We start from the raw sequence: 13,060 nt of genomic DNA, 5'->3' as shown, positions 1-13,060 counted from the left end.
CATGAGAGTGTGTGGTTCTTGTCGTATTGCATCGTCTTTGTCATTTTTGCCAGTCTTTTGTAACACATTGTGCGTGACAGCTTCTTTTTGGAGACGCACCTCTCTCTCTTGGCGTTTTCATTCTTTGACGGAGTTTGGAAAAGTTAACAACAGCAGCAGCAGGAGGCAAAAGGATCCTCACTTGAGAATAAGCCGTTGTGATATGAGGGTTGATAAATGATATTTATATATTTTGATCATAGGCATATCTAATTTAATTCAAATAATTTTAACTTTATGCACTAGTGACAGATATGAATACTGATTTTTTTTATATTTAACGACAAGCCACAGAGGACATGAATAAATGCCAAATGGCCTTATTCACTTGATGACAGAAAAGGAATCCATGTTATGCAGAGCACTAAAATGATGTAATGCATGACGGTCACAAAATGCTATTTTAAAATTTAATTGTTTTTTTTTTCTATTTCTTGTTTTTCTTTTTTTTTTTTAAGAAAAATGTCAGAAGAAGCAGATAATAGTTATATGGCCATGTTAAACAACCCAGTGATTAATCCTGGACCAGCTGAAATTAAACCTTTAGAGAAACCTAAAGTGAATAGCCGATTGAAGCCTAGTTCGGGTCCGATGGTACAAGAAGCCAAGACGAGATTGACCAGTATAAGCAAGGACGTGTATCTTTCATCGGAGTCAGACGAACCTTTCGAATGGATTAATACCACTACGGAAAAGAAGGAGTTACCAAAGACAGTTGATGAGCTGATAGGGCTTGGTTTGGTGGATGAAGAAGAAGAAGGGAGCCAGGTACGGTTCAAGACACTGGAAGAGTTTTTAAAAGGGGAAGAATATAAAGAGATCTTGAGTGCTTTTAAAGAGCTAGGAGGTGGTCAAGTTTATCTGGTAGGAGAAGAATCGATTACGGTGTTGATTTTAAGCCTTGTTCAGGAGAATGCGATTGTGGGATTAAAAAGCTTGTTAGTGCAAACATAAGCGGGTTACGCGTTTTTTTACCAGTGATCATAAATAATAAAGAGTGTCATGTGATGTATGCAATACGATTGGTTCAAAAAAGGAAGTCTATATAAATTAATTTTTTTTTTTTTTTTTTTTTTTTTTGCAAAGTGAAAATCAAATTTTTTTGATAATTTTTCCTTATATCTCTTTTATATAACTTATTTAAAAATGGCCAAGGAGAAGATCACAAAGAAGCAAGGTAAAGTGTTATTTTTTTTATAAAAACGCGTCTTGGTATGGACATTATATTAATTGAGCAAAATCATCTTGTTATATTAGGTGCCAGAAAGGTCTCTGCTTATAACACTTTCATCAAGGTAAGAATAATCATAATAAAAGAAAAAAAAAAAGGATTTTTTTTTCACTTTATAATACATGGTGTGAAAGAAAGCAAGGGCCTAAACCATTTTTTTTTTTAAATATAAACAGACTGAAATCGCTAAGGTTAAGAAGGCTAACCCCACTATGGCTCATAAGGATGTAAGTTAAAAACATTGGGCTTTATTTCTTTCATAGTCTGACTTTTTTTTTTTTTATTAAATCATTAGGTTTTCAAGAAGGCTGTAAGTTTTTTTTTTCCCTCTTTTTTTTATTTTTTTTTTATTTTTTTACGTGAATTGTGTAATTTTTATTTTTTTTCGCGATCCAAAAAACTAACAAGAAAAAAAAAAATTTTTTTCCCTCCTTTTTTTTATTATTATCATTTTGTATATAATATATAGGCTAGCAATTGGGCTACCGCTGCCGAAAACCCCAAGAAGAAGAAGTAAATTTTCCCCTCCATCTTGATTTTCCACTCACACACAAAAAAAAACACAATAAATTTCATGGCGAAATCCAAACAAAAACAAAAAAAATTATCATGAATACCCTACCCCATCAAGTATCTTTTTTTTTTTTATGTAAAAATCATTTGTAAAAAAAAAAAAAATAATAATAATAAAAAAACAACAACCCAGCTTTTTTATCATTACTTTCCTCACCTTTTTTTGTATACATCAGTTGCATAATATGCTTTATTGTATTACTACGATTTGGACATGGACAACGTGTTCACTCCATAATGTGGTGGGCCACGTAGTCTCTTTTTTTTTATGTAAGTCCCACTTTTTTAAAAGTCATATTGCCTTTTTTTTTTTTTGTTATTGTTTAGGCTGTACAGGGCCACTATCCAACCATATGACGTGTTACCCTATTTTTTTTTTTTTTTTTTTTTTTTTTTTTTAATTATTACAAGTGCTTTTCATGCTGATCCATCTGAGTAACTCTCCCGTAGATCATGAGTGGCTCAAACAGTGCTGATAAAATTCAACTTGGGAAACTCCACTATTATTTTATCCCTTCATGATTGTCAATCTATCGCATGATTACCCTAAATAGACAGAAAAGAAAGACACACACGCCCGACTCTCCTGCTGATCACGATAGAATTTAATAGCGTGAATAAATAAAATAATAAAAAAAAAAAAAAAAAGCCTTTTAACATGTCTGTGTCACTGAGTGCCTTTTCTCTACCTGCCCGTTTGTACTCACTTTTTTTTTTAAACTGATGATACCCTATATACACTACGAAAAACGTTTACCCAAATCATTCATTGGAGGGCCCATCCTATATCCGAGAATGATAGCACAAAATTTTTTTTTTTTTTTTACGCAAGCCCCATCATGACCAAGGAATTAGTCAACCTTGCATAATAAGGATTAAGACTCCGGCTTACTGATATTTATGTAAGGTACAAATTTTTGCTGTATAAAAGATAACACAAGGGAATTCCTTTCCCCCCTTTTCTTTTATACATCTCCAACAGATATACACATACACAAATATAAACCATGGCAACGTAAGTGACTGACGCAACAGAGACAACAACAACAAAAAAAGGGGGGGAATTAGAACTAACACTCAGAACTTTTAAAATTTTATTTAGTGCAGATATTGGATTAATTGGATTAGCCGTGATGGGTCAAAACTTGATCTTGAACATGAACGACCACGGATTTGTCGTATGTGCATATAATCGTACTCAAGCCAAAGTAGACCATTTTTTAGCCAACGAAGCAAAAGACACTCAAATCATTGGTGCTACCTCCATTGAGGACTTGTGTTCTAAATTAAAGCGACCTCGTAAAGTCATGATGTTGGTGAAAGCAGGTTCAGCTGTCGATAGCTTCATTGATCAACTTTTACCTTTCCTTGAACAAGGTGATATCATTATTGATGGTGGTAACTCACATTTCCCTGATTCCGTACGTCGTGCCAAGACGTTGGCTGAGAAGGGTATTCTCTTTGTCGGCTCGGGTGTTTCGGGTGGTGAGGAAGGCGCTCGTTTTGGTCCCTCTCTCATGCCGGGTGGTAACCCTCAAGCTTGGCCCTTTATCAAGCCTATCTTTCAAGCTATTGCTGCTAAAGCACCCGATGGTGCTCCCTGTTGTGACTGGGTTGGTGAAGAAGGGTCTGGTCACTATGTCAAGATGGTTCATAACGGCATTGGTAAAACAAAATAAAAAATATTGATGCATTAACTTCAAGCTGACACTTTTTTCTTTTCTTTTTTAACACTGTAGAGTACGGTGATATGCAATTGATCTGTGAAGTATACCAAATCATGAAGGAAGGATTAGGTATGAGTTCAGATGAGATGGCAGATACCTTTGAGGAATGGAATAAAGGTAAACTTGATTCATTCCTGATTGAAATTACGCGTGATATTCTTCGATTCAAGGACGAGGATGGTACAGCTCTCGTTGAAAAGATTCGTGATACGGCCGGTCAAAAGGGTACTGGTAAATGGACAGGCATTGATTCTTTGGATCGTGGTATTCCCGTCTCATTGATTGGTGAGGCAGTATATGCTCGTTGCTTATCTTCTTTGAAAGATGAACGTACACGTGCTTCCAAGATATTGGTTGGTCCTACCTCACAAACTGCTGTAGATAAGTCTGAATTTTTAGATGCCTTGGGTGAAGCTCTCTATGCTGCCAAGATTGTATCTTATGCTCAAGGATTTATGCTTATGCGTCAAGCGGCCTCAGACTACGGCTGGAACTTAAATTTTGCAGGTATTGCTCTCATGTGGCGTGGAGGATGTATTATTCGCTCTGCTTTCCTTGGCAAAATTAAGGATGCTTATACTGTGAACCCATCCTTGGAGAACCTATTGTTTGACCCCTTCTTTACAGAGGCAACGGCCACAGCACAAAGTGCTTGGAGAAAAGTGATTGCAATGGCTGTAACCCAAGGTATCCCCACACCTGCACTCTCAACGTCCTTGAACTTTTATGATGGACTTCGACATGAAATGTTACCTGCCAATCTTTTACAGGCTCAACGTGATTATTTTGGTGCACATACCTATGAACTCTTATCTAACCCTGGTACGCATATTCACACCAATTGGACCGGAAAAGGTGGTAATGTTTCTTCTACCAACTATGATGCTTAATATGTTATACCACCTCGGGGGGTAGTGGGGACACACACACACATACACATCTTCCCTTCTTTACAGGGAAATATTTTCTATAACCGGACTTTTTTTTTTTGTGTATCACCTCTCTCAATAAAAATTCTTTTTCTTGTGTTTCATCCTTTCTTCTTCTTTATCTTTTTTGTTTATCAAGTATGGTTCGTTTATTTACAATTGCTGCTACAGTAGCTCTGCTTCAATATTCTGCTCAAGCTTTGAATATTGGAGAAGTCACACCAAACACAATTGATAATAACAAAGATAGCTCCTTGTAAGAGAGAGAGAGGGAGAGAGAGAGAAAAATAATAATTATGCCTGTTTTGTTCACGTACTTTTTTTTTTTTTAATATGTAAGGTTTGTTGAATATTACAGCCCAGAGTGTCAACATTGCAGTGAATTCGGTAAGCTTTTTCATCGTGGACGCGATCCCCCCCCCCACCCCATTTTAATACAAGCATCTCTCATCCCTTTTTTTTTTTTGGTTGGTTTGAACTGCAGAACCTAAATGGTCGCAACTCGCGAAAAGTCATCCTGGTGCAACATTTGCAAAGTTAAACTGTGCTAATCATCTCGATTACTGTAAAGAAAAGGGTATAGTCCGTGTCCCCACTATTCAAATGCAAAGTGGAGGAGGTGCATGGAAAGAATACACGGGCGATTTTTCATTGGAGGACGTGAACGAATACATCAAGGCAAATCAAGCGAAACGCAATGAACACGGTGAGTCCTTCCCGATTGTCTCCTCGAAACAAATTCATAGCATGATCTCCAGTAAAGAACCTTGGTTTGTCAAATTTTATGCTCCTTGGTGCGGTCATTGTAAACATCTCGCTCCTGTTTGGGAAGAATTGGCCAAGGAATTGCAAGGTCAAATCAATCTTGCTGAAGTCAACTGTGAATCTCATAAAGGTAAGCGGGGTCATTGATATTGATATATATATAAATATTTATTGAATTGTGTTGTGGTGAAATTTATAGCTATTTGTGAAGAATTCAAAGTAGCTGGTTTACCTACTCTCCTCTAGTAAGTCTTTTTTTTTTTTTTTTTTTTTGGTACTGTATAAAACATCCCCGGGGGGATGAACACTAACTGATATCAATAGCTTTGTGCATGGCTCTTCATTGGAATACAATGGTGAAAGAAGTTTAGAAAAGTTAAAGGACTACGCGCTTCAAAAAGCAGGTTCTCCTATCCAAAACGTTGAATCCGATGAAGAATTACAAGAATTATTTGATGGTCGCGATGTCAACTTTGTTCATATTACGCACCCTCAACAACAAGCGTCCACCACGGGCGAGGAGGAGGACTCTATCTCCTTTTTGGAATCCATTGCTGCTCCCTTCATGAAGACCTTACCCTTCTTTTCAACCTCCGATAAAAAGACCGCGCTTCGTTTCAACTTGCAAGAAAGCGATCTCCCCGCTTCCGTGATTGTCAAGGACGGTACCTTCAAACGCTTCACATCTCCTTTAAAAGATCTTGCCTCTTGGCTTATCGAGGAAAGTCAACCTCTTGTCACACGTGTTTTACCCGCTAACTCAAGACAAGTGCTCAAGGGAGAACACATCGTGGTCTTGGGTATCACCGATCCAGAGGACACCGAATCACAATCCAAGTTGCGTAGTATAGCCAAAATCTATCGTGACGAACAAGGTGGTAAAGAGATTAGATTTGCTCAATTGGATGGTAAGAAATGGGGTAAATTCATCACACGTGCGTATCATATTCAAAGTGATAAATTGCCTGCGTTGGTTATCTTGGACCCCCAATCCCAACTTTATTATGATCAACAGGCAGATCAGACCCGATTCTCCTTGATGAATGATTCTCCTCAGACGATCTTGAAGGCTGCTCAGTCCTTGGATACCTTAATAGGTCATTCCACAGCTCCCTCGCAAACAATGGGTAAAGTCAAGGCCTTCTTTGTGTTCTTTGGAGATCATTGGATGTACGTTACACCCGTCCTCTTTGGTGCATTTGCTCTCCTCTTTCATTACATGACCAAGGAAGAAGGTCAAGTCAAGACAAGAGAACAAGTAAAAGAAGCTGCTAAAAAGACAGTTGAACAGAATAAGGAAAAGAAGGCTGCCCAAAACAAGGCTGATTAATTAATTAAAATATATAGTTTTTTTTTTTTCTGTTTTTCTTTTTTTTACGTTGCATTTAAAATTTACAAAGTTAATTAAAAAAAAAAAAAAAAAAAAAAAGGGAAGGGAGTATGATATATGAACATTAAGTGGAAAATGAGTGGGACAGAGAGAAAGAAAAAAAAGAATTATTCAGAATTTACAAAAGTATCACGCGCGGGTAAAGTAGTAATAGTGGTCGTTGTTGTGGTGGTGGTCAGAGCTGGAGGAGTTGAGCTTTTGATGGGAGATATAAGTGGATGAGATGGTAAATGAGTGGTAGGTATGCGTCCAATCGTCGTATCAATCGGTGGTAAAATGGGTTTAGCAGAACGAGGTGAAGGTGTTGAAGGTTGTAACTCTGTTGTGGTAGCAATCACGGTAGGTTTCGGTAACGTTCGTTGTCTTTTATTATTCTCATGTATCGTCGTTGGTCGAAATGCCGAACTAGGTGCCACCGTCGTCAGTGGTGAATGACTCCCTCTTTGGATCTTGGCCTTTAAGGCTTCCATCACTTTATTATGACTCAATTTCTCTTCCTCTGTAATCGATCCTCTCACTCGCTTTCGTTGGAAATCATAATCGTGGTTAGGAGAGATGGGGGTCGTAGGTTGTTGTTGCGATGTAGGTAATTGAAGATGTTGAGCGTATTGTCGTGGTGGGTTAAGTCGGTTATCAGGTATACATAATGGATGAGCTGAATGTGGATAGACCACAGGTGATGAAGGTTGATTGGCAGTGATACGAGCCAATACTTGTTGTTGAACTGGAGCTAGGCTATAATACCCTCCCGCATGCTGTTGCTGTTGCTGTTGCTGCTGTTGGTGGTGGTGGTGGTGATTGTGGTTGTGGTGAGAAGGGGGAGCCTGTCCAGCAGCAGCAGCAGTAGTAGTGGTAGTGGAAGAAGAAGGAGGAGGAGGACCAGCAGCTGAAGAAGAAGAAGGAGGGGGAGGACCAGTAGTTGAAGAAGAAGGAGGAGGATGATACCCAGAACGAACGCCCGTTAATCTACTCTGTTCTCTCATGACTTCAAGATCCAATTGTCGAAGATGAATTCTTGTCATTTCGGTCTTTAATACATCCTGAGCTGTTTGTTTCTTTGAAAAGAGGTTTTATTAGGTTGTGTTTTAACATCTAGAAGAAAAAAAAAATGAGCCAACTTACTTTGTCTTCTTCTACTTTAGCCATTAAGGCATGTTTGAGTAGCTCCTTATCGTGGGGATAATACTTCTCAATGATTTCCTTGACGGAAATGTCGGTTGGAGAAACGGGTGCTGGCCATTGAAAGGACCTTAAAGGTGGTGATTGACTGGTCATAACAGTATATGTGCAATAATAATAATAATAATAATAAAAAAGTTTATATTTAGAAAGGAAAAATAAAAATTATGTATAAAAATAAAAAATTAAGTGTGTAATTATAGTGAAATAAGCTTCACACACACATATATACAAATCGAGGTTATTTCTGAAACGCCGATCCAGTTCTTTTCTCTATTATCCTCTTACTTTTTTTTTTAAAAAACCTCAATGATGAAGAGTGTCGACTAGTAAATTGACGCAATCCTTTTCTTTCTGCAGGTACACGCCATGATGGTCTCTCTCTCTCTCTTTCTCTTTTTTTTTTTGGGGGGGGGGGGCTTTCTTTACAAAACAACGTGGGTAGTACCACCTTAATTGTTTTCATGTATACCAAAAAAAGGAGTAGAAAACCTATTTATTATTGACAATTTTTTTTTTTTAAAAAAAAAAAAAAAGGGAAAAGCGAAACGTTGTCCTCACCCCTTTACCAATGGGGGGAGGGAGGCAAAGCAGAAATTAAGCAATTTTTTTTTTCTCTTTCCTTTCTTTGCATACGCAACATTCCCTTTTCTGGAAAACAACAAAAGGGCAGTGCGAATTCTTATGGCATATCTTTACCCGAACCTCACCGAAATGAATTAAAAAACTACAGAAAAAAAAAAGTCACACATTTTTATTTCAGTGCTTTCATGGGTCGAATGACACGGTGCGAGAGTCATGACAAAACCATAGTTTAAGCAGGATAGAACGTCAAAACAGAACCGTGTTACGTGCCATACCGTTTTGCATTCTTTATACGTTGAAACGCTAGTCTATACCTCATGTGATTTCAGCCCCACCCCTCTTCCCCTTTTGACAGGTATATTTGGTTAGTATCTGCTCGCCCTGCTGATCCTCCATGAGCAGACATAGATGTCATCTTTTTTTTTTACACTAACTCTTTAAATTTCTTCTCATCTCTCTAAAAATTATTTATATAATCGTTCTTACTATAGAACACAATGTGTTATTGTACACACGGGCGTGCTCCATTTCTCTAGACTGAATTATTTTATCTATCCCCCCCTCCCCCTTTTTTTTTTCTATGGGAGTCAGCTACAGATGGATTTCCCTTTGTCTCCATGACACTCCCATATGTAAATTAAAGATCCCATGACGACACAAAAATCCAGTAACCCGGTAACAGGAGATTGAAAAGGGGTACGTTTTTTAAATATTTTTTTTTTTTTTGCCTCCCCGACCTATTTAAATAACCGTCCTTTTTTTTATAAAATGGTAAAAAAAAAAAAAATTAAACTATATACATGAGAACAATGTTCCAAGTTGGTTGGGATAGATTGTTATGTGATTTAAAATTTCGTAAACATAACAAATCGTTATTATATATGTATATATGTATATATATATATGTGACAGGTGCAGCACTATTTTTTTTTTATTTATACAAAATGATTCTTTTTGAGCACAAAAAAAAAAAATGGTTACAACAAGCTCCCCCCGGACGGAGAATACACACGTATATGAAAAAAAAAAGTGCCACTGACGCATAAGTCCAATGTGGCCTGTTCGTTTTTTATTATGCAAAACGAAACGGGGGGGGGAGATTGTTACACCCACCGAGTTTTCTATTTTAAAAGACAGTTACGTGTGACAATCGATATGAGGGACTCCATGAAGACATGGTTTCAAATCTTTTGAGATGCGAATTTTTTTTTTTACGCGTTCCTGAATGTGTGTAACAAAACTGTCTGTATCACCTGCAGAAATATTATAGAGTTGAGAGCACGGAGAAATAAGGGGGGAGGGGGGAACATGTCACTGACAACCAAAAGAGATGAGGGTACGCTTATACACGTGAAAGCAAATGTTAAAAGCAGACTAAAAAAAAAAAAAAAAAAAAAAAATTAACACGTAAACCCTCATCTATCTGATTAAGATAGTCCCCCACCCCCCCCCCCTTTTTTTTTAAATAAAAAAAAACGCATCTCTGTTGGCAAATCGGATAAGGATGGGCCAAGATAAAGCGGTGTCAAAAAAAATAAAAGACCTAGTTGAAACTCCAAGGTTTCAAAGGACAATTTTTTTTTTTTAATCGAGTTGGAACAATGCGTAGATTTATTTATTTTTTAAAAAATGATATATATGTGCGTAAAAGAAAAAGACTTATTGACGAGAGAGAATGATCTCACCGAATTCGGGCTTGAGAGAAGCACCACCGACCTACAAACAAAAAAGAGATAATTAATAAAAAAAGACTTGACAACAACAATAAAAAAAAAAAAAACTTACCAAGAAACCATCAATGTCGGGCTTACCACCAAGGGTCTTACAGTTACCACCGTTGACGGAACCACCGTAAAGGATACGAGTCTCATCAGCAGCCTTTTGAGAAACATTCTCGGCCAACCATTGACGGAGGAACTCGTGAACATCTTGAGCTTGCTCAGGAGAAGCGACCTTACCAGTACCAATAGCCCAAACAGGCTCATAAGCAACTACTACCTTGGACCAATCCTTAATCTCAGCAGCAATAGCCTTCATTTGACGAGCAACCACATCGTTGGTGACGTTAGCCTCACGTTCCTCAAGCTTCTCACCGATACAGGCAATAACAGAAAGACCAGCCTCAAGAGCAAAGGCAGTCTTTTGACCCACAAGTTCATCAGATTCGTGGAAATATTGACGACGTTCAGAGTGACCGAGAATGACCCATTCAAGACCTAAATCCTTGAGCATTTGAGGAGAGATCTCACCTGTGTATGCACCAGAGGCCTTGAGGTAGGCGTTTTGGGCTGCTACCTTGATTTCCTTCTTTAAACCAGCATGGACACGGTCAATGTAAAGAGCAGGAGGAGCAACAACAACCTCTATTATTGTGTCATTCCCCGTTGTTAATTCAAATATATATCTATTTTTTTGGTTTGACTATACTACTTTACCAGTGTTGGCGGGAACTTCGAAACCATTGAGCATTTCAACGAGTTGCTTAGCTTCGGCAACAGAGCCATTCATCTTCCAGTTACCACCAATGAAAAAGTTGCGAACCATTTTTGTTATTAGAATTTTTGCTTTAAAAAAAAAAAGAGTAAAGAAGAAAAAGAAGAAGAATTATAAAAATAAAAAAAAAAAGCGCGTTTTATTTGGGGGGGGGAAACAATCATAATGCAAAAATAACAGAGAGAGAAATAAAAACCACGTCACATTTTTTTAACGGGGGGTTTCTCTCATATTTTAGGTAGGACACACTCGTAGGATGAGGGTAACTTTTTGGTATAAGAAAAAAAAAAGAGGCGGGAATCTGGATTTGAATATATAAAATGGTTCGATAAGATCAGAGAGAAGGGGGGGGGGGAGATCTATTTTTAAATCATCAACAAATATAAGAAGTGTCTGTGTGTTCCCCATTTTATAAAAAATCAAAAAAAAAAAAAAAAATCTCTCACACATGCTTTGTTTTTTTTAGCATATAGACTAAATTAGTTTTAGGGGCCATTCGGAAAGGATGACGTTCAAGAACCTATTTTTTTTTTTAGTGTGTCACAAGGGTTCGCATATCACAAGAGTGTTTCTAAGGGGAGATCGCCGTTGGTCTCTCTTTCATATTGTAGAAAGCAGGAACCACTTACTTACCCAAAAAAAAAAAAAAAAAATCTATCCAATAAGCTTGCTTTTTCTCACCAAGCGCATGACTTGATAGTCATGCTTCCTGTTTATTTAACGTAATACAATACGGCGTTTCTTCAAGTGTGCCTGAACAAAAACAAATTGTAACTATTACTTGCAACTAATACTTTTATGATTTAGTGCATGAGAAAAAAATATTTTTTTTAATTGACAAGATAACGGAAAAAAGGGGGGGGGGGAAGAAAATAATATGTACATTTTTTTTTTTTGAAGAAAAAGGGAAAAAAAAAAAAGAGTTATCAGAGTGGGAAAAAAAAAAGAAAGAAAGAAAGAGAGATAAATTCATCTGAATAAGTTTTGAGAGGCTAGATCTTTCAAAGAGTCGAAAAACACTGGAGGAGAATGTCGAAAACGGCCAATTCCTTCGAGAGCTTCATATTCGTCCTTTGTTAAACAGACGGGACCTGTACTGATAGGGTTACATAAATCGGCTATCGATAATCTTCGTCGGCTAGTAACGTTGTTGGTATGGGTGTTAGTGTTGGTATGGGTGCTTGATGTAGATCCTTCTTCATCAGAAGAGTAGCAGGAAGAGTATGAATAAGCTCGTTTCTTTGGGTTGGGTGAAGGTGTGTTACTTTGTGGTGAAACAGGTGAGAACAGGCCAGAAGATACAGAGTGTGTTGTTTGGATCTGTAATGGTTTCTTTATCTCTTCATTCGTCTCTTCCTTCTTAGCTTGGGCTCGAGTTGCCCGCGTATGATGTCGTTCTTTAGCTGTAATAATGTTGTAGCTATTACTACGGTGTGTTTGCGTGTGTTGCATCATATTATCAAATCGGCTGAATGCTTTAGTACAGAGAGGTACAATGCAGACAAAGGGTTTCTAAAAAGAGAGAAGGTATGAGTATATGCTATTCAAACTGATTTGTTTAACAGAAAGACTCACCTCGCCTGTATGTTTTCTTTTTTTTTTTATGAGTGTGTAAATTAGTATAAAGATTTGATAAGCTAAAATAATGTATTAGCTTACCTGAGATGACGTGCCAGATGCTCACTTCTGGTGAATACCATCTTGCAGTCGCCATATCCAGTGCATTGAAATACCTTGGGTCTTGAGTTTCTTGTTCGTTTTTGTTGCATGTGGATAATTTTTTTTAAGTGAGGAAAAAGAGAAAGAAAGAGAGAGAAAGAGAGCGAGTCTGGGTAAATATTATAAATAACAACGCCATTTTAGCCCAAAGTGTATATACACACACAAAAAAAGGAGTTTTTAATAATAAAATGATAGGGTGTGAGTAGGTTTTTAAAGGAGAAAGTTCAACCCGAAAGGTAGGTAATGGACACAATAATAGAGCGGAAACCCAAAAAAAAAAAAAAAAAAAAATTATTAGGTCAAATGACGTTTTGTTCCGTGAGCCCAAACGCCTGTCAATCCTATACTTGTAATTTATGGAATTCGTTCTTTTAAAAATAATGGGATCATGCGTTTTTTAACGTGTTACTTTAATATGATGAAATTT

The 13,060-nt window shown here is 37.3% G+C and overlaps 8 protein-coding genes across 8 annotated transcripts; 4 read left to right on the top strand and 4 right to left on the bottom strand.

Moving 5' to 3' along the window:
• The first annotated feature begins 496 nt into the window (after positions 1–496).
• On the top strand, positions 497–1,074 carry EV154DRAFT_511915 (uncharacterized protein). Its single transcript, XM_051601866.1, has one exon. The coding sequence runs from the start codon at positions 502–504 to the stop codon at positions 991–993; it is 492 nt and encodes a 163-aa protein (XP_051456638.1). The 5' UTR covers positions 497–501; the 3' UTR covers positions 994–1,074.
• Positions 1,075–1,133: 59 nt separating this feature from the next.
• On the top strand, positions 1,134–1,925 carry EV154DRAFT_511914 (uncharacterized protein). The gene is made up of 5 exons (XM_051601865.1): positions 1,134–1,216; positions 1,297–1,334; positions 1,447–1,497; positions 1,566–1,580; positions 1,740–1,925. The coding sequence occupies exons 1-5, from the start codon at positions 1,186–1,188 to the stop codon at positions 1,785–1,787; spliced, it is 183 nt and encodes a 60-aa protein (XP_051456637.1). The 5' UTR covers positions 1,134–1,185; the 3' UTR covers positions 1,788–1,925.
• Positions 1,926–2,797: 872 nt separating this feature from the next.
• Positions 2,798–4,610, top strand: EV154DRAFT_465906 (6-phosphogluconate dehydrogenase, decarboxylating). The gene is made up of 3 exons (XM_051597709.1): positions 2,798–2,858; positions 2,946–3,508; positions 3,583–4,610. Exons 1-3 carry the CDS (start codon positions 2,851–2,853, stop codon positions 4,458–4,460), a joined length of 1,449 nt encoding a protein of 482 aa, XP_051456636.1. The 5' UTR covers positions 2,798–2,850; the 3' UTR covers positions 4,461–4,610.
• On the top strand, positions 4,606–6,693 carry EV154DRAFT_444818 (thioredoxin-like protein). The gene is made up of 5 exons (XM_051597063.1): positions 4,606–4,755; positions 4,840–4,886; positions 4,984–5,394; positions 5,464–5,509; positions 5,589–6,693. Exons 1-5 carry the CDS (start codon positions 4,640–4,642, stop codon positions 6,592–6,594), a joined length of 1,626 nt encoding a protein of 541 aa, XP_051456635.1. The 5' UTR covers positions 4,606–4,639; the 3' UTR covers positions 6,595–6,693.
• A 68-nt stretch (positions 6,694–6,761) lies between these two features.
• On the bottom strand, positions 6,762–7,980 carry EV154DRAFT_465902 (uncharacterized protein; the record flags this gene model as incomplete). The annotated part of the gene is made up of 3 exons (XM_051597708.1): positions 7,777–7,980; positions 7,568–7,709; positions 6,762–7,399 (listed from the first exon to the last, which is right to left on the bottom strand). Exons 1-3 carry the CDS (start codon positions 7,927–7,929, stop codon positions 6,762–6,764), a joined length of 933 nt encoding a protein of 310 aa, XP_051456634.1. The 5' UTR covers positions 7,930–7,980.
• Positions 7,981–9,629: 1,649 nt separating this feature from the next.
• EV154DRAFT_511904 (uncharacterized protein) lies at positions 9,630–9,818 on the bottom strand (the record flags this gene model as incomplete). Its single annotated transcript, XM_051601864.1, has 1 exon — positions 9,630–9,818. A coding segment is annotated over one exon (189 nt), but the record flags the coding sequence as incomplete, so codon positions are not given.
• A 174-nt stretch (positions 9,819–9,992) lies between these two features.
• On the bottom strand, positions 9,993–10,997 carry EV154DRAFT_444815 (triosephosphate isomerase). Its single transcript, XM_051597062.1, has 3 exons — positions 10,854–10,997; positions 10,204–10,781; positions 9,993–10,134 (listed from the first exon to the last, which is right to left on the bottom strand). Exons 1-3 carry the CDS (start codon positions 10,960–10,962, stop codon positions 10,078–10,080), a joined length of 744 nt encoding a protein of 247 aa, XP_051456632.1. The 5' UTR covers positions 10,963–10,997; the 3' UTR covers positions 9,993–10,077.
• A 777-nt stretch (positions 10,998–11,774) lies between these two features.
• EV154DRAFT_511896 (uncharacterized protein) lies at positions 11,775–13,015 on the bottom strand. The gene is made up of 3 exons (XM_051601863.1): positions 12,571–13,015; positions 12,487–12,502; positions 11,775–12,423 (listed from the first exon to the last, which is right to left on the bottom strand). Exons 1-3 carry the CDS (start codon positions 12,678–12,680, stop codon positions 11,881–11,883), a joined length of 669 nt encoding a protein of 222 aa, XP_051456631.1. The 5' UTR covers positions 12,681–13,015; the 3' UTR covers positions 11,775–11,880.
• Between the last annotated feature and the right edge of the window lie 45 nt (positions 13,016–13,060).

The sequence above is a fragment of the Mucor mucedo genome (genome assembly GCF_025094135.1).
Source record: "Mucor mucedo strain NRRL 3635 chromosome Unknown EV154scaffold_58, whole genome shotgun sequence".
In the NCBI taxonomy this organism is placed as follows: domain Eukaryota; kingdom Fungi; phylum Mucoromycota; class Mucoromycetes; order Mucorales; family Mucoraceae; genus Mucor; species Mucor mucedo.
This window is presented reverse-complemented; position numbering and strand designations above follow the sequence as displayed.